The 22,818-nt window shown below is 42.8% G+C and overlaps 2 protein-coding genes across 2 annotated transcripts; one reads left to right on the top strand and one right to left on the bottom strand.

The window, feature by feature from the left end:
* Nucleotides 1-2,345: 2,345 nt before the first annotated feature.
* Nucleotides 2,346-10,036, bottom strand: LOC109887872 (ras-related protein Rab-40C-like). Its single transcript, XM_031799460.1, has 6 exons — nt 9,338-10,036; nt 9,065-9,125; nt 8,913-8,973; nt 8,703-8,780; nt 6,691-6,913; nt 2,346-4,953 (listed from the first exon to the last, which is right to left on the bottom strand). The coding sequence occupies exons 1-6, from the start codon at nt 9,489-9,491 to the stop codon at nt 4,649-4,651; spliced, it is 882 nt and encodes a 293-aa protein (XP_031655320.1). The 5' UTR covers nt 9,492-10,036; the 3' UTR covers nt 2,346-4,648.
* Nucleotides 10,037-18,934: 8,898 nt separating this feature from the next.
* Nucleotides 18,935-22,760, top strand: LOC109880318 (zona pellucida sperm-binding protein 3-like). Its single transcript, XM_020472530.2, has 9 exons — nt 18,935-19,554; nt 19,724-19,836; nt 19,984-20,084; nt 20,168-20,336; nt 21,835-21,946; nt 22,053-22,141; nt 22,225-22,304; nt 22,504-22,608; nt 22,697-22,760. The coding sequence occupies exons 1-9, from the start codon at nt 19,012-19,014 to the stop codon at nt 22,714-22,716; spliced, it is 1,332 nt and encodes a 443-aa protein (XP_020328119.1). The 5' UTR covers nt 18,935-19,011; the 3' UTR covers nt 22,717-22,760.
* Nucleotides 22,761-22,818: the final 58 nt, after the last annotated feature.

Genomic DNA, 22,818 nt, shown 5'->3' with positions numbered 1-22,818 from the left:
CGCGTCGGTCAGTTTACACCCATCATTCACACAAAGCTCAGAGATGCCACGGTCAGGTGGCAAGACGTAAAGCAACACATTTTCAATGGTGTGTGACTCATCTTTGTCTCCACACGGCTCAAAGGGCTATGAGAAGCAAACTCCCTTCGCTTTCATTGAACGTGACCCTTCAACCTTCGCGTGACTTTTGACCGCCGGCATTCAGAGCCGCTGCTGAGAGGCCGCGAGCTAGGGTCTGTGGAGCCAATAACCCCGGGGCGACTAATCAATTCAGACCCCCCACCGTTTTACTTCACTTGAGCTTGATACCGATAGCCAAGGGGTCGGAGAGGACAAAGACAAACAAAAAATTCCCACCGCTCGCGCACTGACATTGCCAAAGCTTTGAATAGCCAATAATATCACCACAAAACTCAAGCTAGCAATAAAACCAGATAAAAGATCACATTCCGGCACAACGGGGACTGTGAAGAGAGACATATTTTTTTATATATTTTGTATTTAAATTTGCACAGTATTATGTAGGTATGTAGGTATTATGTAGGTGCGAGCCAGAACGGCTCATGGGGCAGGAGCCATCTCCTGTTTACTGAAGCATGAGGCAGAAACAGGTGACATGGTATTATGTACACTGCTCAAAAAAATAAAGGGAACACTTAAACAACACAATGTAACTCCAAGTCAATCACACTTCTGTGAAATCAAACTGTCCACTTAGGAAGCATCACTGATTGACAATAAATGTAACATGCTGTTGTGCAAATGGAATAGACAACAGGTGGAAATTATATGCATTTAGCAAGACACCCCCAGTAAAGGAGTAGTTCTGCAGGTGGTGACCACAGACTACTTCTCAGTTCCTATGCTTCCTGGCTGATGTTTTGGTCACTTTTGAATGCTGGCGGTGCTTTCACTCTAGTGGTAGCATGAGACGGAGTCTACAACCCACACAAGTGGCTCAGGTAGTGCAGCTTATCCAGGATGGGACATCAATGCGAGCTGTGGCAAGAAGGTTTGCTGTGTCTGTCAGCGTAGTGTCCAGAGCATGGAGGTGCTACCAGGAGACAGGCCAGTACATCAGGAGATGTGGAGGAGGCCGTAGGAGGGCAACAACCCAGCAGCAGGACCGCTACCTCCACCTTTGTGCAAGGAGGAGCAGGAGGAGCACTGCCAGAGCCCTGCAAAATGACCTCCAGCAGGCCACAAATGTGCATGTGTCTGCTCAAACGGTCAGAAACAGACTCCATGAGGGTGGTATGAGGGCCCGACGTCCACAGGTGGGGGTTGTGCTTACAGCCCAACACCGTGCAGGACGTTTGGCATTTGCCAGAGAACACCAAGATTGGCAAATTCGCCACTGGCGCCCTGTGCTCTTCACAGATGAAAGCAGGTTCACACTGAGCACATGTGACAGACGTGACAGTCTGGAGATGCAGTGGAGAAAGTTCTGCTGCCTGCAACATCCTCCAGCATGACCGGTTTGGCGGTGGGTCAGTCATGGTGTGGAGTGGCTTTTCTTTGGGGGGCCGCACAGCCCTCCATGTGCTCGCCAGAGGTAGCCTGACTGCCATTAGGTACAGAGATGAGATCCTCAGACCCCTTGTGAGACCATATGCTGGTGCGGTTGGCCCTGGGTTCCTCCTAATGCAAGACAATGCTAGACCTCATGTGGCTGGAGTGTCAGCAGTTCCTGCAAGAGGAAGGTATTGATGCTATGGACTGGCCCGCCCGTTCCCCAGACCTGAATCCAATTGAGCACATCATGTCTTGCTCCATCCACCAACGCCACGTTGCACCACAGACTGTCCAGGAGTTGGCGGATGCTTTAGTCCAGGTCTGGGAGGAGATCCCTCAGGAGACCATCCGCCACCTCATCAGGAGCATGCCCAGGCGTTGTAGGGAGGTCATACAGGCACGTGGAGGCCACACACACTACTGAGCCTCATTTTGACTTGTTTTAAGGACATTACATCAAAGTTGGATCAGCCTGTAGTGTGGTTTTCCACTTTAATTTTGAGTGTGACTCCAAATCCAGACCTCTATGGGTTGATAAATTTGATTTCCATTGATAATTTGTGTGATTTTGTTGTCAGCACATTCAACTATGTAAAGAAAAGTATTTAATAAGAATATTTCATTCATTCAGAACTAGGATGTGTTATTTTAGTGTTCCCTTTATTTTTTTGAGCAGTGTATATTATTTGTTGTGTTTTGTTTGTTTCCCAGGAAGAGTAGGGTAAGTACTAAATATACACAAATATGCACAACTTAATCAACTAATCAAAAGTATACAATACAATACAGTTACTCAGTAATAAATCATTTTGAGTAAAAAGGTACACCAGTTTAATTTCCATGGCAACTATGCAGCCACATTTATTTGCAAAACCGTTCATCATCCTTACAATCAACTCAGCAGCTTATACCACATACAGGTAGTGCTTATAATACCCTGAATAATGATGCTTTTCCTTGACCTTTTATTTAATAAAAGGGCGTAGAAACAGAGAGAAATGTCATGCATTGGTTTTCATCTCTCTTGCAGTGAGCATAGGGAATGTCTCAGTGTAAATACATTCTAAGAATTTTGTCCTTTACAAAAATATAAGACAACAAAAAACAGAATATTATTTACAAACAAATGGGTATAAATAAAATTGTGAATATTAACTTTTTTTTATTAAGCCTGTATGGAATTTGCTTTATGTGGATAACTTTAAGTTTACTGGAGTCCAAAGTTAGTAAGTCACAAGTTAACATAACCACTCCTCAAAGTGATTCAGATGAAAGATATTTTAGCCCTTTGCGGCATCCCCCAAAAATCCTACTGATACTTCAAGTTAAATCATGATACCGGTAAAAAGCCAGGCACATATTGGTTACTCACAGGGTCACTCAGGGCAAAGGGCCATGAATGAGCAAACCAACTCAGATCAACACACCATTGGCTCTCTGATCAGCATTAAAAGGTAGACTCAGATAAATGACATTGTCACAAGCAGCACAGCAGATATGGAGATGATCATGATGCAAGACTTCACTCTCACACAGTATCTGTGTCCACTTCACACTGTTCACAGCCTGGTAGCCAAGGGACAATAACAGCATAGAAGTAGAGCCTCACGCTTAGTTGTTATGACCCCATTTGCTTTTAAATCAATCATATGAGCACAGACCAGACTGGTGTTATACATTCTGGTGCCAAACAGGACAAGGACCCAAGTCAACAGACAGAGCAACACACAGAAGAAGTCCAACAGATGGATGATCGGCAGGTAGCCTAGTGGTTAGAGCGTTGGACTAGTAACCGAAAGGTTGCAAGATCGAATCCCCAAGCTGACAAGGTCAAATCTGTCGTTCGACCCCTGAACAAGGCAGTTAACCCACTGTTCCTAGGCTGTCATTGAAAATAAGAATTTGTTCTTAACTAACTAACCTTCCTAATAAAATCATTAAAACAGACACACACAAATACTTTGCCAGAGTGCAGCTAATTAAAAAAATTAGCTGCAGTTTCAATATTTTACATTATCTATGTTGGCAAATCTGTGTGAGATTTGGAAAGAATAATCACTCAATGTGTTTCTGAGCCATATCAAACCAGGGTTCAGAAAGCAGCAAATAAAAATAGAAAAGAAACAAGAAAGGACAACATGAGCTTGTTCAAGAAAAAAAAACTCTCAAATTTTCGGTTTCCGCTGCAAAACGTTTTCCATCGCATGCCCTAATGAACACAACCCAGACATAGGCTATAAGTATTGAAGAGAGACAAAGTCAACGGACAGGCATAATAACACAATCCCAAACACAAACTCCCAAAACATTAAAGACAAATCACGTAAGAGGTCAGTGCAAAAAAAATCTGCTGGAAAACAAGCCGACCTATTACCACGTATGTACAATAAGTCTTGACTTAAATATACCCAGTGAATCTGTTCAGAGTCCTCATACTCTCTTGTAGTGTTGACAGTAAGGTGAGTGATGAAGTCACAGCTTGAAGTCCAAGAGGCTGTATGGAGAGAAATAGTCATGTCTTTTTGTAGGCACTAACTCCGCCACGGTTCGATGAACAAAGCCTATGGGGAAAATGACTGTCGTTTTTAGTTAAACACTGAAAATAAGGTCTGTGGTAAACACAGAGTTAGGAGATCTTGTACGTTTTGTTCTAGGAGATCATCTTCATCAGCTAACGTCACTTTGTGAATTTTGAAGCATTTATGTAATAAAAAAAGCACATGAATAAAGGTCATGTTAACTGACTGATATTTTCTCATAGAACAAAGTGTACTGTATAAGATCTCCTAAGCCTCTGTTAACCCCTGACCTTATTTTCAGTGTTTATCCCAAAACCCCATTCTTTCCCCATAGGAAAGGCTGAACGAACCAGAGGTAACTCACTTCCGGGTTTTAGGACTACAAGCTAGCGATCTCTACTGGTCACAGTGGGTGGTAGCTGTGGGTATTAACAGCGACCCACAAGATGGCGATAGGGGACTATGAAAGAGTGAAAGCCATATTGGACTCCCTCACAGCTCTTACAGTTCCTGTTGTGCGTTTATGCATCTCCAAATTGGGAACCCTGAGCGCCCCATACAGCGATAGCATTAGGCCCAATGGGAGGCCTCAGAAGTTCCTCCCTCGCCCCTCACTAGGTGATGTTACAGTTACTTTTGCTGCTACTAGTCTTGGGGGGTCTCGATGGCGGTTTAAAGGACTTGGAGCGTTTGAGACGGTTTCCCTTGCTGCTGCTGTTGTTGCCGCTCACGCCGCCGCCCGCCGCATTGGTGGCCACGGAGTAGGAGCGTCCATGCATCATGACAGCATTCATTCCGTTGGCCATGGAGAAGGACTTGAGGTGGGACTTGATGGCCACCGGGAGAGGCAGCTTGTCAATGAGGTGGACGGGGGTGCATGAGACGATGGAGCGGCAACACAGGTCCTGGAGGCTGAACACTGGTGGGGAGGGGGATGGACAGGGAAGGACATAGTCATGTTGTATTACATTCTATAACTGTATAGCATAGGACATGACAACAATCTAGTTGTGTTGCTGATTTATTTTGCAGGCGGGACAGCTGCTGTTGCGTAAATGACGAGGAGAGCCCAGTGCACTTTGACCCATCAAATGAGAACCCAGCAAGCAAGAGACAACCCCCTTTCATTATTCCAAATAAACTCAGCAAAAAAAGAAACGTCCTCTCACTGTCAACTGCGTTTATTTTCAGCAAAGTTAACATGTGTAAATATTTGTATGAAAATAAGATTCAACAGCTGAACTGAACAAGTTCCACAGATATGTGACTAACAGAAATGGAATAATGTGTCCCTGAACAAAGGGGGGGTCAAAATCAAAAGTAACAGTCAGTATCTGGTGTGGCCACCAGCTGCATTAAGTACTGCAGTGCATCTCCTCATGGACTGCACCAGATTTGCCCGTTCTTGCAGTGAGATGTTACCCAACTCTTCCACCAAGGCACCTGCAAGTTCCCTGACATTTCTGGAGGGAATGGCCCTAGCCATCACCCTCTGATCCAACAGGTCCCAGACATGCTCAATGGGATTGAGATCCGGGCTCTTCGCTGGCAGAACACTGACATTCCTGTCTTGCAAGGATTCACGCACAGAACGAGCAGTATGGCTGGTGACATTGTCATGCTGGAGGGTAATGTCAGGATGAGCCTGCAGGAAGGGTACGACATGAGGGAGGAGGATGTTTCCCTGTAACGCACAGCGTTGAGATTGCCTGCAATGACAACAAGCTCAGTCCGATGATGCTGTGACACACCGCCCCAGTCCATGACGGACCCTCCACCTCCAAATCGATCCCACTCCAGAGTACAGGTTTCGGTGTAACGCTCATTCCTTCGACTAAACGCGAATCTGATCATCACTCCTGGTGAGACAAAACCGCGATTCGTCAGTGAAGAGCACTTTTTGCCAGTCCTGTCTGGTCCAGTGACGATGGGTTTGTGTCCATAAGTGACGTTGTTGCCGGTGATGTCTGGTGAGGAACTGCCTTATAACAGGCCTACAAGCCCTCAGTCCTACCTCTCTCACGCTACTACAGACAGTCTGAGCCCTGATGGAGGGATTGTGTGTTCCTGGTGTACCTCGGGCAGTTGTTGCCATCCTGTACCTGTCCCGCAGGTTTGATGTACAGATGTACAGATCCCGTTCAGGTGTTGTTACATGTGGTCTGCCACTGCGAGGACGATCAGCTGTCCATCCTGTCTCCCTGTAGCGCTGTCTTAGGAGTCTCACAGTACGGACATTGTAATTTATTGCCCTGGCTACATCTGTAGTCCTCATGCCTACATTTGCAGCATGCCTAAGGCACGTTCACGCAGATGAGCAGGGACCCTGGGCATCTTACTTTTGGTGTTTTTCAGAGTCAGTAGAAAGGCCTCTTTAGTGTCCCACGTTTTCATAACTGTGACCTTAATTGCTTAATGATCTTTGAAAGACAGGGTCCTGAAAAAGGGATGTTTCTTTTTTTGCTGAGTTTAGATATATTCCATATATCAATCAAATCAAAGAATTGAAGGGTAGCAACATAAAATAACAAACAAGCCCAAGTTTCCTCACACCAACAATAACCTTTGACCTTTCCCATTGTTTTAATGCACCCTAAGACTTCCCAACCCAAGACCCTACAGTGGCTGTAACTTTAGTCTTCCCTTGTCTCCTCACCTCGATTTGGTCTCCAGAACTTCTCCATGCCGTGCCTCATCAGCACGATGCGCGACAGCTCCGTGAACGACTCGATGACGTTGAAGTTGCACAGAGGGCTGACCTCAAAGAAGGTCATGCCATTCTTCTCGGCGTAGGCGCGGGCCTGCTCCGTGGGCACCTGCCTCTTATAGGCCAGGTGGAGCCGGTTGCCAACTAGGATGCGGGGCACCCCCGGAGCATGCTGGGGGAAAGGAGAGAAAGCAATAGGAGGATGATATTGAGAGAAGGGGTTGTTTTGTTAACAACTCCCATCTTGTTTACGATTCCTTGAATCAAATCACACCCTGTTCGAACAGGAAACACACCGGCCTTCTCAAAGCAGGAAAGGAAACAGGAAGAGCAGAAATCACCTTTATTCTGTAAATACATTTGCATGTCCAGGAATTTCTCTTGGTGAAATGGTGCTGCTACTAGGCCTATATGAAACCATCTTTAGACTACTCTTCACACACACCAAAAGTTAGGCACCAAACAGAATTTAAGGAACAGAAAAACCAGAAGAAGAAAAAATAGATTTTAGATTCTGATTTAGCTTAGAATACATTTATCAGGCATATGCATGCTACCTTTGAAGCATCTCTTTGAGAGGACTATCTATCCCTTTTTCCGGTGCCATCCAAATGTGTGCACAGACAAGGTACCATGATGCTAGCTAGCCAGCCAGGTAGCATGGCTAAACAAGGTTGTTTGTTATCAAACCAAAAACTTGCGGCCGCGAGTAGTTTAAAACGGCCGGCTACAAAGGTTGGAAATATTATATAAAAATGTGCACCAATTCACGGGAGAGGGGAGAAGGTAGCTCCAGTAACATGGGGCATAACTTTTGAGTGGCTTTCAGTGTTGTAAAGACGCAAGCATGACTGTCACTTTGCTCTGTTTTTCCTCTCTGGCAGTGGTACTCAAGAGGCTGCGTGACAGAGAAGCCTAGTCAGACTGGCCCTGCTTGTTCTTACTGGAGAAATTAAACCATGCCGCTCCAATAACTAAACAAATGTAACAACAAACCGCATCACTGTCTGCACACCCCAGCTCGCCATCACAGCTTAATAACATTTATAAACTGATGGAGAACAGATGGAGAGGAGCTAATGGCTGGTTAGGGGATGTGGCTTGCTGCTCACAGCTGTCGCACGTGACATTGGGTGAAGTACTCATTCTGATATGACGTCACACTCTTAACTCTGTTTAATATTCTATTTGTAGGACGCGTAAGGAAGCATTCTGTGCTCAGTCATTCATTTCTAAATGAGAAACGCACCATCATTTACTGATCACACAGGGAGAAGATATTTTCGGCCTCTCCTCCATTTTTTCCCCGGAACTACACGATTCACATGGACAACCTATTTTGAAGTAAAAATGGGAAATATCTCCAAAAAGTGCTGAGTTTGAAACCTGGCAGATTTTGTTTGTTTGTATTTATCCTATATTTAACTAGGCAAGTCAGTTAAGAACAAATTCTTATTTACAATGACGGCCTAGGAACAGTGGGTTAACTGCCTTGTTCAAGGGCAGAATGACAGATTTGTACCTTGTCAGCTCGGGAGTTCGATCTAGCAACCTTTCAGTTACTGGCCTAACGCTCTAACCACTAGGCTACCTGCTGCCACAATAGTGCAGAGTGTAAAGTCTATGAGCGGGAAGATAAAATGTGTACCAGTGGCCAATTGGTGAAGGCCACAGCACAGAGGGAAAAGCTATTCAGGTTGTGGGATGTTTTGGTCGTGACTGACCTAAACCGTTTGCCAGAGGGGAGTCTTTTGATAACAACAGCAGATCCTCAGACTACAGCCTGCCCGCCTGGCAATAGCTCTACATGGCTAGTGATTCTACCATCTACAAACCGGTATGGTGGATTTCATTTGAGCTATTACTGCAGCATGATGAGGCAGATATGCTGTTTAGAATGAAGACTTGAGTCACATCGTCAGACGTGCAGTGTTAAATTATCAGTCAGCAAACTAGCTTACCTCATCGATCTCCCGGATCCAGCGGTCAATGCCATCAAACGACCAGCCATTTGTGATATCATAAACTAGCAGGATTCCCTGTGGGTTGGGGGAGTGGGGGGACATGAACAAGCAATACATCTTTAATCAGTAAACAGCCCACTTGTCCCTGAATACACAGATGATATAGCCTAGAACCTGAAGCATTTGGAATTAAGGGGTCTAACCCACCTGTGCCCCACGTGAATATGACCGGAAGATTGTGCAGAATCGACCCTGTCCAGACGTATCCCTGTTGAACAAAGAATGACCCTGTTAGATTCCATTTAGCTTTCTGTCAATGAGTTTTCTACAAGTATTAGACAAGTATTTTCTACATGTACCACAACTCTAACTTGACTCTTCTCCCATCCAACAGGATTGTGGTAGTCTTGTAGTCAATCCCTGTGAAAACAAACATAATTATAGCAGACAGCCAGCCCAACCTTAAACTACATGGGATTGATTTTTCATCAACAAGATTGATAGCTTAGGATGGAGAGTACAATGGCAAATGGCCAGTTTGATTCCAGAGTAAAAAATAAACACTGACTAGTATGTTTATACTTCATATAATGTATACACTTGATGTATTCTAACTAGTTACATACACTCACCACTGCTGTAGGGATAGGGAGACTCTGCTGATCCGTCCTGCAGACTGTCTAGGATCTCTCCTTTCCCCACATCACTGTCTCCAACCAGCAAGAATTTCAGGAGGTAGTCGTAACTCTTGACAGGGCTGCCCTGTGTAGCCATCATCCCACGCATTGGTATCAAGTTAAGACCGAGTTTTGGAGATCCTCGACTGCGGGTGGGAGAAGTTGTGTGTGGAATGCCTTGTCGAACACTTAAGGGCGAACGATGTTGTTTACTAGCTAAAGATGCTGTTAGCCACAGATAAATGAAGGTTACTAGCTAGCAGTGTCGCACACAACTAGCTACAAAATTTACAATGAGCGTTGACCACGAATTATCTCCAATTCCATCATGTTTTCTTTGAAAATCCATTACCTAGCTAACGTTAGTTAGCTATCTAACGTTAGTAACTTATGTGAAAGAAAAATACCCCGTGCTAACGTTAGCTACCTAAACTTGGTTACGAAAACATTAATTAATCTGGGCCATTCTGCCTCCAAAACCAAATGTCCTCTACAAGGTAAAACATTGTTTTTGAAATGTTAATTCAAAACGAAAATTGTACTTTATTTAAGAGTCCATAAATAACAATTAGTTGCCTTCGTGTGCGCGTCAGTAACTAAGCAATGCAAATAACATCACCCAAGATTGTGCTTTTGCCAGCATCAACATCCGGTTTGCCGGTGCCTCTTCTTCTTCGATGAAGTTTAATAGCGCTTGGCATCCAATATATGTTGCATTACCGCCACCTGAGTTCTCCAGCAAAAAAACTCCAGCAAAAAAAGAAGCGTCCTCTCACTGTCAACTGCGTTTATTTTCAGCAAACTTAATAAATATTTGTATGAACATAACAATATTCAACAACTGAGACATAAACCGAACAAGTTCCACATATATGTGACTAACTTTAATGGAATAATGTGTCCTTGAACAAAGGGAGGGTAAAAATAAAAAGTAACAGTCAGTATCTGGTGTGGCCACCAGCTACATTAAGTACTGCAGCGCATCTCCTCCTCATGGACTGCACCAGATTTGCCAGTTCTTGCTGTGAGATGTTACCCCACTCTTCCACCAAGGCACCTGCAAGTTCCCAGACATTTCTGGGGGGAATGGCCCTAGCCATGACACCACCCTACTCCACTATTTAAATATATTTAGTCCTACCTCAGGCCAATAACCTGAAAGGATGGGACACCACCACTTAACACACCCTGTAACTCTTCAGATGTCAAGTCTCGCACACCCAAATACTTCAACAACCAATTTTTTTCTGCGACTTTCGTTCCATCCCTGCAGAACAGTTGATAACCATTGTTATAAATGATAAAGATCCAATCTTACTAAAACATATATCACTTGTTGGCCTATCCCTCTGTACTGGTACAGATCTACTACTCTCAGCACTCCTCTCATGATCCCTCCCTCTTGACCCATCTTCCTCTACTTTCTTCACTAGCTCAGCATATGACAACTTCTGCATTACTCTAACCCTGGAAACCTCAACCTGCCTCGCACGAGACATTTCTGATCCCCAGCCCCATGCGCACCCCTACAATTAACACATACAGTTGAAGTTGGAAGTTTACATACAACTTAGCCAAATACATTTAAACTCAGATTCTCACAATTGCTGACATTTAATCCTTGTAAAAATGCCATAGGTCAGTTAGGATCACCACTTTATTTTAAGAATGTGAAATGTCAGAATAAGAGTTGAGAGAATGATTTATTTCAGTGTTTATTTATTTCATCACATTCCCAGTGGGTCAGAAGTTTACATACACTCAATTAGAATTTGGTAGCATTGCCTTTAAATTGTTTAATTTGGGTCAAATGTTTCAGGTAGCCTTCCAGGAGCTTCCCACAATAAGTTGGTTTTGAAGGTAGGCCTTGAAATTCATCCACAGGTACACCTCCTATTGACTCAAATTATGTCAATTAGCCAATCAGAAGCTTCTAAAGCCATGACATAATTTTCTGGAATTTTCCAAGTTGTTTAAAGGCACAGTCAATTTAGTGTGACCCACTGGAATTGTGATACAGTGAGTTTTGAAATAAATGTAAACAATTGTTGGTAAACAATTGTTGGAAAAAAGACTTATGTCATGCACAAAGTAGATGTCCTAACCGACTTTCCAAAATTATAGTTTGTTAACAAGAAATTTGTGGAGTGGTTGAAAAACAAGTTTTAATTACTCCAACCTAAGTGTATGTAAACTTCCTACTTCAAGTGTACCACTACGTTCTCCAATGCTACACATTCCTTTGTCTCATGCCCTTCTGGTCACTTCTCACACCTAGGAACCTCCCTCCTACACACTGCAGCCACATGCCCATATGCTTGACACCTGTAACAACGTAATGTATTCGGCACAAAAGTTCCTTCAGGATAACTTATATATCCTTACACCCAGTTTGCCGGTTTTCTTCTTCTTCTTTTTCTTTTTTTTCTTCTTCTTCTCTGGCATTCGCAACTATTTGATTTGCATAAAGCTACCTACTGTGCGGGTGGATAATAAGGATCCCTAAAAGGAAACAAAGTGGGGTGAAAAAAATCATACAAACTATCACTTTTTTTTAAAAACTAAACAAAATCACCCTGCTTTTCTATCCTATTCAACTATTGTACATATACTATTCTATCCCATGTATACTGCATATTCTATTCATATACTGTCCATAATATTTATACATCCCATCATGTATTTATTGGTAGTCCTAATATTTAAATATTTCTTAATTCCATTCTTTAACTTTTTAGATTTGTGTTTATTGTCGTGTATTTGTATTGTAAGATATTACTGCACTGTTGGAGCTAGGAACACAATCATTTCGCTACATCCACAATAACAACTGCTAAATATGTGTATGCGACAGATACAAGTTCATTTGAATAGCTAGTTTTGTTTCCATTCTTTGATTTCACCATGTTCCACTCATTGTCACACACTTCACTTGCCGTACTTTCAGATTCAAGCAACAATTCCATGGATGCTTTGGCCAAGACTTCTTCTTCTTCTCGTACTGTATATAAATCCATGCACCAAGATGCAATTCGATGCGCAGTACAATTACTGTTGAAGAAATATCCCCTTTATAATAAAACTATAACAACATTTGCGATGTGGCGTAGGCTACAGTTGAGCTGAAGTGTTTTTAGGATTTTCACACATGGGGAACATTATAGGCTACAGTAGGCTACTAAATAACATTTCCAATGGCACACTGACTCACCTAATAATGAAGACGAAGCCATATGTTACTACTCACGGTGATGGCCGATGCACGAGTCTTGGCAATAGCCTGTCTCAAGATGAGGTCACCTACTTTGAAAAACAGTGCTGCTGTTTGCAAAATAACGGGAGTTGTTGAGAAACATTTTTTACTATTGGTTCTATAGACAGGTTAGTCTTCTCTTGTCAGAAGTAGGAATTTTCTTTCCAAACAGTACATGTTTTCTATTTTGAAATTTGCAAAAGGCAAACAGCTATACCCAACCATAGAAATATAATCCACTGATGGCAGTTCCCATTCAAGTCAGGACTGGCAGCCATTGCTAGTGTACCCATGAGATGAATAGTCAAGTTGCCAGGGTAAGAGGTTCCATAATCCTTCTATGGATTATATGTCTATAGCCCCGATGCAACAAGCCGTATACAGTGCATTCTGAAAGTTTTCAGACCCCTTGACTTTTTCCACATTTTGTTTTGTTTCAGTCTTATTCTAAAATTGATCAAATTATTCCCCCCCTCAACAATTTACACACAATACCCCATAATGATAAAGCAAAAACTGTTTTTTTTTGCCATTTTTGCCAATTTATAAAAAATAAAAAAGCAGAAATACCTTATTTACATAAGTATTCAGACCCTTTGCTATGAGACTCGAAATTGAGCTCAGGTGCATCCTGTTTCCATTGATCATTCTTGAGATGTTTCTACAACTTGTTTGGAGTCCACCAGTGTTAAACTCAATTGATTGGACATGATTTGGAAAGGCACACACCTGTCAATATAAGGTCCCACAGTTGATGTGCATGTCATAGCAAAAACCAAGCCATGAGGTCGAAGGAGTTGTCCATAGAGCTCCGAGACAGGATTGTGTCGAGACACAGATCTGGGGAAGGACATAGCTCCAGAGTTCCTCTGTGGAGATGGGAGAACCTTCCAGAAGGACAATCATCTCTGCATCACTCCACCAATCAGGCCTTTATGGTAGAGTAGCCAGACAGAAGCCACTCCTCAGTAAAAGGCACAAAACCCGCTTGGAGTTTGCCAAAAGGCACCAAAAGACTCTGACCACGAGAAACAAGATTCTCTGGTCAGATGAAATCAAGATTTAACTATTTGGCATGAGTGCCAAGCGTCACATCTGGACCATCCTTATGGTGAAGCATGGTGGTGGCAGCATCATGCTGTGGGGATGTTTTTCAGTGGCAAGGACTGGGAGACTAGTCAGGATAGAGGGAAAGATGAATGGAGCAAAATACAGAGAACCTTGATGAAAACCTGCACCAGAGCGCTCAGGACCTCAGACTGGGGCAAAGGTTTAGCTTCCAACAGGACAATGTCCCCAAGCACACAGCCAAGACAATACAGGAGTGGCTTCAGGACAAGTCTCTCAATGTCCTTGAGTGGCCCAGCCAGAGCCCGGACTTGAACCCGATCGAAACTCTCTGGAGAGACCTGAAAATAGCAGTGCAGCAACGCTCCCCATCCAACCTGACAGAGCTTGAGAGGATCTTCAGAGAAGAATGGGAGAAACTCCCCAAATACAGGTGTGCCAAGCTTGTAACGTCATACCCAAGAAAATTCGAGGCTGTAATCACTGCCAAAGGTGCTTCAATAAAGTACTGAATAAAGGGTCTGAATACTACTGTAAATGTGATATTTCAGTTTGAAAATGTTTCATAAATTAGCAAAAAAAAATATTATGGGGTATTGTGTGTAGATTGATGAGGAAAAAAATACAACATAATTCATTTTAGAATAAGGCTGTAACGTAACAAAACGTGGAAAAAGTGAAGGGGTCTGAATACTTTCTGAATACACTGTATACGCTCAGACCAGTCCACGCTCTTTTTTTTCCTGACCCCCGAATAGTGGAACCAACTGAAGCTAGGACAGCAGAGTCCCTACCCATCTCCTGAAAACATCTGAAACCTTACCTCTTCAAACAGTATCTTAAAAGGATCCACCCCTTTTTTTAAATTTTCACCTAAAATGACAATCGCAAATCTAACTGCCTGTAGCTCAGGTCCTGAAGCAAGGATATGCATATTCTTGATACCATTTGAAAGGAAACACTTTGAAGTTTGTGGAAATGTGAAATTAATGTAGGAGAATATAACACATTAGATCTGGTAAAAGATAATACAAAGAAAAAAACAACCATTCTTTTGTATTTTTTTTGTACCGTCATCTTTGAAATTCAAAAGAAAGGCCATAATGTATTATTCCATTTAAGTTGCTATTTAGATTTTGGCCACTAGATGGCAGCAGTGTATGTGCAAAGGTTTAGACTGATATTAGTATGTTCCAGAGATTTCTGTAAGTCTTTAGCTGACACTCTACGATTCTTCTTAACCTCATTGAGCATTCTGCACTGTGCTCTTGCAGTCATCTTTGCAGGACGTCCATTCCTAGGGAGAGTAGCAACAGTGCTGAACATTCTCCATTTATAGACGATTTGTCTTACAGTGGACTGATGAACATCAAGGCTAACCCTTTCCAGATTTATGCAAGTCAACAATTCTTAATCTTAGGTCTTCTGAGATCTATTTTGTTCGAGGCATGGCTCACATAAGGCCATGCTTCTTGTGAATAGCAAACTCACATTTTATGAGTTTTTTTCTAGGGCAAGGCAGCTCTAACCAACATCTCCAATCTCGTCTCATTGATTGGACTCCAAGTTAGCTGACTTCTGACTCGAAATAGCTTTTAGAGAAGCCATTAGCCTATGGGGTTCACATACTTTTTCCAACCTACACTGTGAATTTTTTAATTATGTATTCAATATAGATATGTGTTATTAGTTTAAGCAAACTGTGTTTGCAAACTATGTTTGTCTATTGTTGTGACTTAGAGAAGTGATTAAGATCACTTCAAATTTGATGACCAATTTATGCAGAAATCCAGGTAATTCCAAAGGGTTCACATACTTTTTCTTGTCACTGTATGTTAATAAGATGAATGCACTAACTGTAAGTCGCTCTGGAAAAGAGCATCTGCTAAATGCCAAAAATGTGAAAAATGTTAAATGTTGGTAATTCAGCCCCAGTAAACCCCTCATTAATCCGTCCCTGCTCCGGCCTTCCCTGAGAAATGTTTTAGTCCCAGCATCCACAATAATGTCCATCTTCCTGGACTTTCCCTCCACTTTAGCCGTGACATTGATCACCATTGCAATACAAATCAGGTCACGAAAACATCCAGCCAACTTGACACAACTGTGGGAAGCATTGGAGTCAACATGGGCCAGCATCCTTGTGAAACGCTTTTGACACCTCGTAGAGTCCATGCCCCGACGATTGAGGCTGTTCTGAGGGCAAAGGGGGTGCAACTGAACTTCAGAAACTGTTGCAGATGCACCTCCGCCGACTTCAGTCCTGCATCACCGCTGACAATTCCAGAAAATGATGTCATGGCTTTAGAAGCTTCTGATAGGCTAATTGTCATCATTTGAGTCAATTGGAGGTGTACCTGTGTATGTATTTCAAGGCCTACCTTCAAACTCAGTGCCTCTTTGCTTGACATCATGGGAAAATCAAAAGAAATCATCCAAGACCTCAGGAAAATTCATCCTTGGGAGCAATTTCCAAACACCTGAAGGTACAAACAATAGTACGCAAGTATTAACACCATGGGACCACACAGCCGTCACACCACTCAGGAAGGAGACGCGTTGTCTCCTCGAGATGAATGTACTTTGGTGCGAAAAGTGCAAATAAATCACAGAACAACAGAAAAGGACCTTGTGAAGATGCTGGAGGAAACAGGTACAAAATTATCTATATCCACAGTAAAACGAGTCCTATATCGACAGCAAGGAAGAAGGCACTGCTCCAAAACTGCCATAAAAAAAGTCAGACTACGGTTTGCAACTGTACATGGGGACAAAGATCGTACTTTTTGGAGAAATGTCCTCTGGTCTGATGAAACAAAAATAGAACTGTTTGTCCATAATGACCATCGTTATGTTTGGAGGAAAAAGCAAGACGCTTGCAAGCCGAAGAACACCATCCCAACCGTGAAGCACGAGGGTGGCAGCATCATGTTGTGGTGGTGCTTTGCTGCAGCAGAGACTGGTGCACTTCACAAAATAGATGGTATCATGAGGTAGGAAATGTATGTGGATATATTGAAGCAACATCTCAAGACATCAGTCAGGAAGTTAAAGCTTGGTCGCAAATGGGTCTTCCAAATGGACATTGACCCCAAGCATACTTCCAAAGTTGTGGCAAAATGGCTTAAGGACAACCTAGTCAAGGTATTGGAGTGGCCATCACAAAGCCCTGACCTCAATCGCACAGAAAATTTGTGAGCAGAACTGAAAAAGCGTGTGCGAGCAAGGAGGCCTACAAACCTGACTCAGTTACACCAGCTCTGTCAGGAGGTATGTTCCAGAATTCACCCAACTTATTGTGGGAAGCTCCTGGAAGGCTACCTGAAACATTTGACCGAAGTTAAACAATTTAAAGGCAATGCTACCAAATTTTAACTGAGTGTATGTAAACTTCTGACCCACTGGGAATGTGATGAAAGAAATAAAATCTGAAATGAATCATTCTCTCTGCTATTATTCTTATATTTCACATTCTTAAAATTAAGTGGTGTTCCTGACTGACCTAAAACATGGCATTTTTACAATGATTAAATGTCAGGAATTGTGAGAAACTGAGTTTAAATGTATTTGGCTAAGGTATGTGTAAACTTCTGACTTCAACTGTACATAGCTACCTCAGTTACCTCGTACCCCTGCACATCGATTAGGTACTGGTACTCCCTCTATATACTCATGTTATTTTTACTCGTTATTGTTATTCACTGTGCATTTATACCTCAAGCCACTATTTCTATTTTTTTTTCTTCTACTAGAGTCCAGTTGGGGGCGGTAATGAAACATATTGGATGAATGATCAACCGCCATTAAACCCCACCGAAGAAGACGAAGAAGAAGAGAGCGCCTTCTCTGTGAAGTGTGCGATAACTAAATTCGATGTAAACAATGTAATTTTAAAAAACTTTGGCAAAGGGTCACATCTACAAAACGTAGTGTACTCTGTTCATAACAGATTATAGTTTTGGGAACAGAAAACTGTATTGAGATCGGGCTTTTCTTTGATGAGAAAATCAGCCAAATGTCGTCCCAGTTCCATCTCGCTCCCACTGCCGGCCACTTGGCCTCCTCTCCCCACCAAGCGGAAATTCCAACCAGATGCTTAAGATTTTATGGTGAAACATCTGGCTCCTTGTTCTCTCTGTGACGCAACATTGTGGCACCATTGAGGCCATCTCATCTCCATTTTGAAGTAGCCCATTATCTTCTTCTACTACTTCTTTGAGTTGGTAAACAAACTGAAAGGGTGCACACTGCCACCTGGAGTGTATTGTCTGAACAGGTATAAAGCCAAGGTTGACGATTTACTTCTTCCAGCAGTTGGGTCATTCCACGAAATGAGTGCCATTTGCTTCCGTTTGATATTTTAAGTAGGGTGAAAATTGTGCACCAATATTGAATTTTAAAAGCCTGTTATATTAATTGAAATGCCCTTTAATATAGACCACATGGATCATTTAATATGGATAATTACTTGCTAAAGTGCCAAAATTCCTAATTTTGACATGAGACTGTGCACCCTCTGACTTCTATGAAAGATTTGAAGATACTGTTTGAGGAGGTAGGGTTTCAGATGTTTTCGGAAGATGTGTAGGGACTCTGCTGTCCTAGCTTCAGTTGGTTCCCACTTAATATCAAACATAACCCACTTAATACCAACATTTCTCCAAGAGTCCATCATCATTGTAAAGCCCTAGTTATTTTGTTGCTTTGTTATTTTGTTGCTTTGACAAATTAATTTCCGAAGATTATTATACATTTAATGTGATTTAATATGCATCTGTCCCTCATTTTAAGGTCAACTCTGAACTGAGCTCTCGTTTCAATGTAGTGAAACAATTTATTTCAGAAGAAACATTTAACAACTTATAGTCAAACTATAGTATAAAAGCAGGTGGGCTGGTTCTACTCTTTTGTCCCATTTTGTGGTGGAAACGTCAGTGGGTCAAACATAATGTCAACCCTGTCACCCATAGATAGACAGGCTAGAAAGGTTTCAACAATAAAACCTTTTATTGTGAATCTTACTTTCAATTGCCCCTCCCTGTTGAACATAATAAAGTTCCATTCCCCGTCACAAGGTGATTTATGGCTGCTTTAAAATGAAACTGTGATCATATAACTTTTGAAAAACTGGGCTCTGGTGACTGCTGATTGGTTGATTCTGCTACTGATTAAAGTCAGCACCAGGTGTTGCAATTACTTGGGTGCTGTAGCTAGTATATAAAACACACAAGCAAATGGTGGTTCTCTCATACACCTTGCCGCTGTTCTGGATTAGTTGAGAGAGAGAGATTTGGTGGTGAAGGGCAAGATGGTGGTGAAATTGGTGCTTTTGCTCCTGAGTTACTCCTCTGCATATGGTTTGTCAGGTAAGGGCTTCCCTTTAGCTGTTGATGATGGGAATGACACGGAAGTTCTGTGGGATGAGAAGGAGCGATTTAGGTTTGATGACGACTCTGAACCCAAGGTCAAATCTCGTTCCCAAATCGTGGCCACTCCCATGTTGGAGCATTCTCGTAAGCCAGACTATCTGAAGCTACCAGAATACATCCCTATTCGTGCTTCTGAGGACCAAGCGAATGTCTTCAATCCTGAAGGGAAGTTCAGGCCGCTGCCACTCTCAGTCAAGCACATCCTGCTGCCCACCGCCTCTCCACCCACCACTCCTCCAGTTCACTCTAAGGTTGAGGTCCTTTGCCACCTCGACAGGATTTATGTGAGAATCAGAAAGGATGCCTTCACCAACCCCGACGCCTGCAAGTACCTCAAACTCCACAAATGCAAAGTCAACAAATCCACCGCGGAACACTACTACATGCTCTACAACATCAAAAGCTGTAGCTTCCATAGAAAGGTTGGCTACCAATACAATCCCCTGTCACTCAGACATCAAATGTATGCCATGAGTGATCCAGTCAAATTGCGACTGTCTGAAGGGATTGTATTTCCATGGCTGTAGTGATTGAGTATGTTCAGATGTATTGGTGGGTTTTAGAGGTTTTTTTTCCCCCCTCCTATTCCAGTGTACCGCTGACTATATTTCCTACTCCAACGTGCTGAAGTACGAGCCAGAGGCCATAGGCGGTATTGTGAGGGAGTTGCCATTCTCTGTTCACATCGAATGCCGCTACAATCGGTGAACCACCACTTCATCATGATTTCACATTTGGTGGCTATGTTCCAATGTCCACACTAGCATATCCTATACATGGCTCCATACTAGGTAGTATGCTAGTCTGGATATTATTGAGTGTCTGACTGCACTAATGGCCATTTTCTGCAGGATCCACCACTCTTACAAGTTTGGCTTTCATCCTCGTTTGTCGGGAAAAGTCTTCAAGGTCCTTAAATCAAAGGTTGGCGTCACCCTCACATCTTATGATGGTGAGTTGACTTGACAGATGTCACCCAAATCAGAATACACTTGCAGTATTGTTAAAAACCTTAACTCTATTCTTTCTCTTCAGAATCATGGAACAAGCTCGCTGGAAATACAACCTATATCATTGGACAACCAATGTACTTTGAGGCCAAAGTTCCCACTATTTCTTTGCATCGGCGGGTGTATATTAACAACTGTTACGTGACTGCTAGCCCCAACTCCACTCTCAAATACACTGTGGTCGACAACTATGGGTAAAACCTCTTTGTAATAGAACTACAATTTATCTTGTTCCTGGTGGTTAATTTCTTAATCGGCTAGATTCCACAGCTGGGCAGTTTACACAGGCAGTCTAACTCTATTTTGTAAACTAATTGGTTGAAAGACCAGTCACATGTTTTTCAGAACATATCTGATTGGTCAAATTGAAGTTTGCAGTGGGAGTACAGAGCTTAGCATGTCTCCCAAAGCCTGAAGGCATTTCAGTTTGGGGAAAATTGAGAATTTTCAGGAGTTGCGTAATTGGTTAAGGGAAGAGGATTGGAAGGAAAGGTTTTAAAGACAAATGGTGGCAGAGGATGGTTTTGAATTTGACTCTAGCAATAACAGGGAAAGGGATATGTTGAGGAAGACTGTCAAGTTGAAAGTGGGCCAGATGCCAGTTCGAGTTATGGAGGTGAAATTGAAGGGGTAAAGGTTTGTGGAGCATGAGCCTTGTGTTGAGGGCATGGTTATGATAAAGATGCATTTTGGTCCAGTGGGACAGATTTTTAAAATATTTTTTAAGAGGATGGAACCAGGTCTTTTGGCTGATCCATGGGTGGGAAAGAGGGTGTGCTTTTGAGTAGGTGAAGTGGACTTGTGATTGTGTTTCTTTAGATCAGAGGAAGCAGGCGCTCTGTATAGTCTTTGCGCACCATTGAAGGGGGAGTTTTCTGGGGTAGTGTTAAGTGTAGAAGTGGCGCAATGGCAGTTGACGATTCCTGTGAAGTTTGGTGCGACGCAGACCCGGTGGCGACACGGTGTGTCACTGTCAGTCCTTTTGAGTTGAGTCAGTCTTTACCTGACAAGATCACGTTAGGATGTATCAGTTATCCTGTTGGCTCTTTTGTGGTGAATCCACTGCCGTTTCAGCTGCAACATTTATGGTCATGTCAGTGTGTAGGAGGGAGATTCCAAGATGTGGAAGTGTGCGGAAGGGCATGGGATAGAGGGTTGTGTAGTGTCATTGGATAGTGGTCAACTGTAGGGTGCACATGTTGCTGGGGCTCAAGTGTTCGGTGGCTAGTCAGAGTAGTGCTGAGGGAGTGAAGTAGAGAATGAGTCAAGGGTGAGCAAATCTGAGGATTCCTGTGAATAGGATGTCCGACAGCACAGAGGGAGAGGCCATTGCGTTGCATGTGCTTCAGTAAGGTGGTGGGGACACGTGTAGTGTCCTGTCCTCTCAGCCCGTAGGCCTGGGGAAGGCTCAGATGAGGTTAAAATAGGGTAATATTCAGTGTTTTTGGTTCCCATTTTGTATCGCAGTGTAATGGACCTATAATTCAGTTGGGGGTGATAACGCAATATATTGGATGCCAACGGCTGTTAAACCTCAACCAAGAGAAATCAGAACTGTCTGCCTGTGTAACACAGCCCTAGTGTCTTTTGTAACTCAGTCCCTGGTTTACAAGGTGAGAATAAGAACCAGCGAGTGAACCTTGTCCCAAATTGGAGGGATTAGATTTAAGTACATAATCTTCTCTTCACTAGATGCATGGTGGATGGCAAGAATACTGTCCAGTCAAAGTTCCTGTCACACACAACCAACAATGCTTTGAGGTTCACTGTCGGAGCTTTCATCTTCCAGGGCCTGGACAATCAGGTCTGACTCATGTGTGAATCTCAACAACTAATCATGATTTGCTTATTTAATACTATAGGCCTACAGTAATGCACCTTAAAGAGAACATACTTTTATTTTCTTCCAGAAACTCCACTTGCACTGTGAAATAACTACGGGAACTGTCACTCCAACTCCAAGTTCCAAGTCCTGCAACTATGACACAAAGACTAAAAAGTAGGTTCACCTGAGTGATTGACTTGAGTTCTGAGGGACTCCTTGCTATGAGGGTTAATTAATATTTGCTGTGATTGTCCTAGGTGGGTGGAACTGTGTGGTGATGCTGCGGTTTGCTCATGCTGTGTCGGTTCTTGTCCTTCTCCTTCTCTACAACCCTCTGGTGAGCATAGGCCTGGTTCATGACCAGTAATGTCTTGTCTCATTGTCACCAACCCTTTCATCTGAGCACATTAGGGAATGGGAAGCCATTTTTGAGGACTTAACCCGGGCATTCATACCACCATTGTATATTTTACTTTATGCTTTGTTTGACTAATCTCTGTGGAAAATCGAATACTGATCTGATAACGCTCTCATAGCTCACGCACAAACTGTGACCAGTCATTTTACGACGATGGCCCATGACGACCATGCTAAAAATAAAACCTGGAGCATGGAACCCTTCAACGACGGGGCTACTGAAGGTACTCAGTCCCTCTGCTAAATTCTTAATGTTTAATGTTAATATAAGAACATTTTTGAAAATAATAGTGTTTTCCCTCGTGGTTTCAGGTGCTGTTGGGAGGGTTTGAGCAGTGGACAATTTATTTTGATAAAATAAACTTTTTAAACCATGTGTATGGAGTTCATTCAAAATGGCTGCAGAGGTCCAGGCAGAACTGGGTTCAAATTTA

This window comes from Oncorhynchus kisutch, linkage group LG20 (genome assembly GCF_002021735.2).
Source record: "Oncorhynchus kisutch isolate 150728-3 linkage group LG20, Okis_V2, whole genome shotgun sequence".
NCBI lineage: Eukaryota > Metazoa > Chordata > Actinopteri > Salmoniformes > Salmonidae > Oncorhynchus > Oncorhynchus kisutch.
The sequence above is the reverse complement of the archived record's forward strand: the minus strand, read 5'-3'. Positions and strand labels throughout refer to the sequence as shown.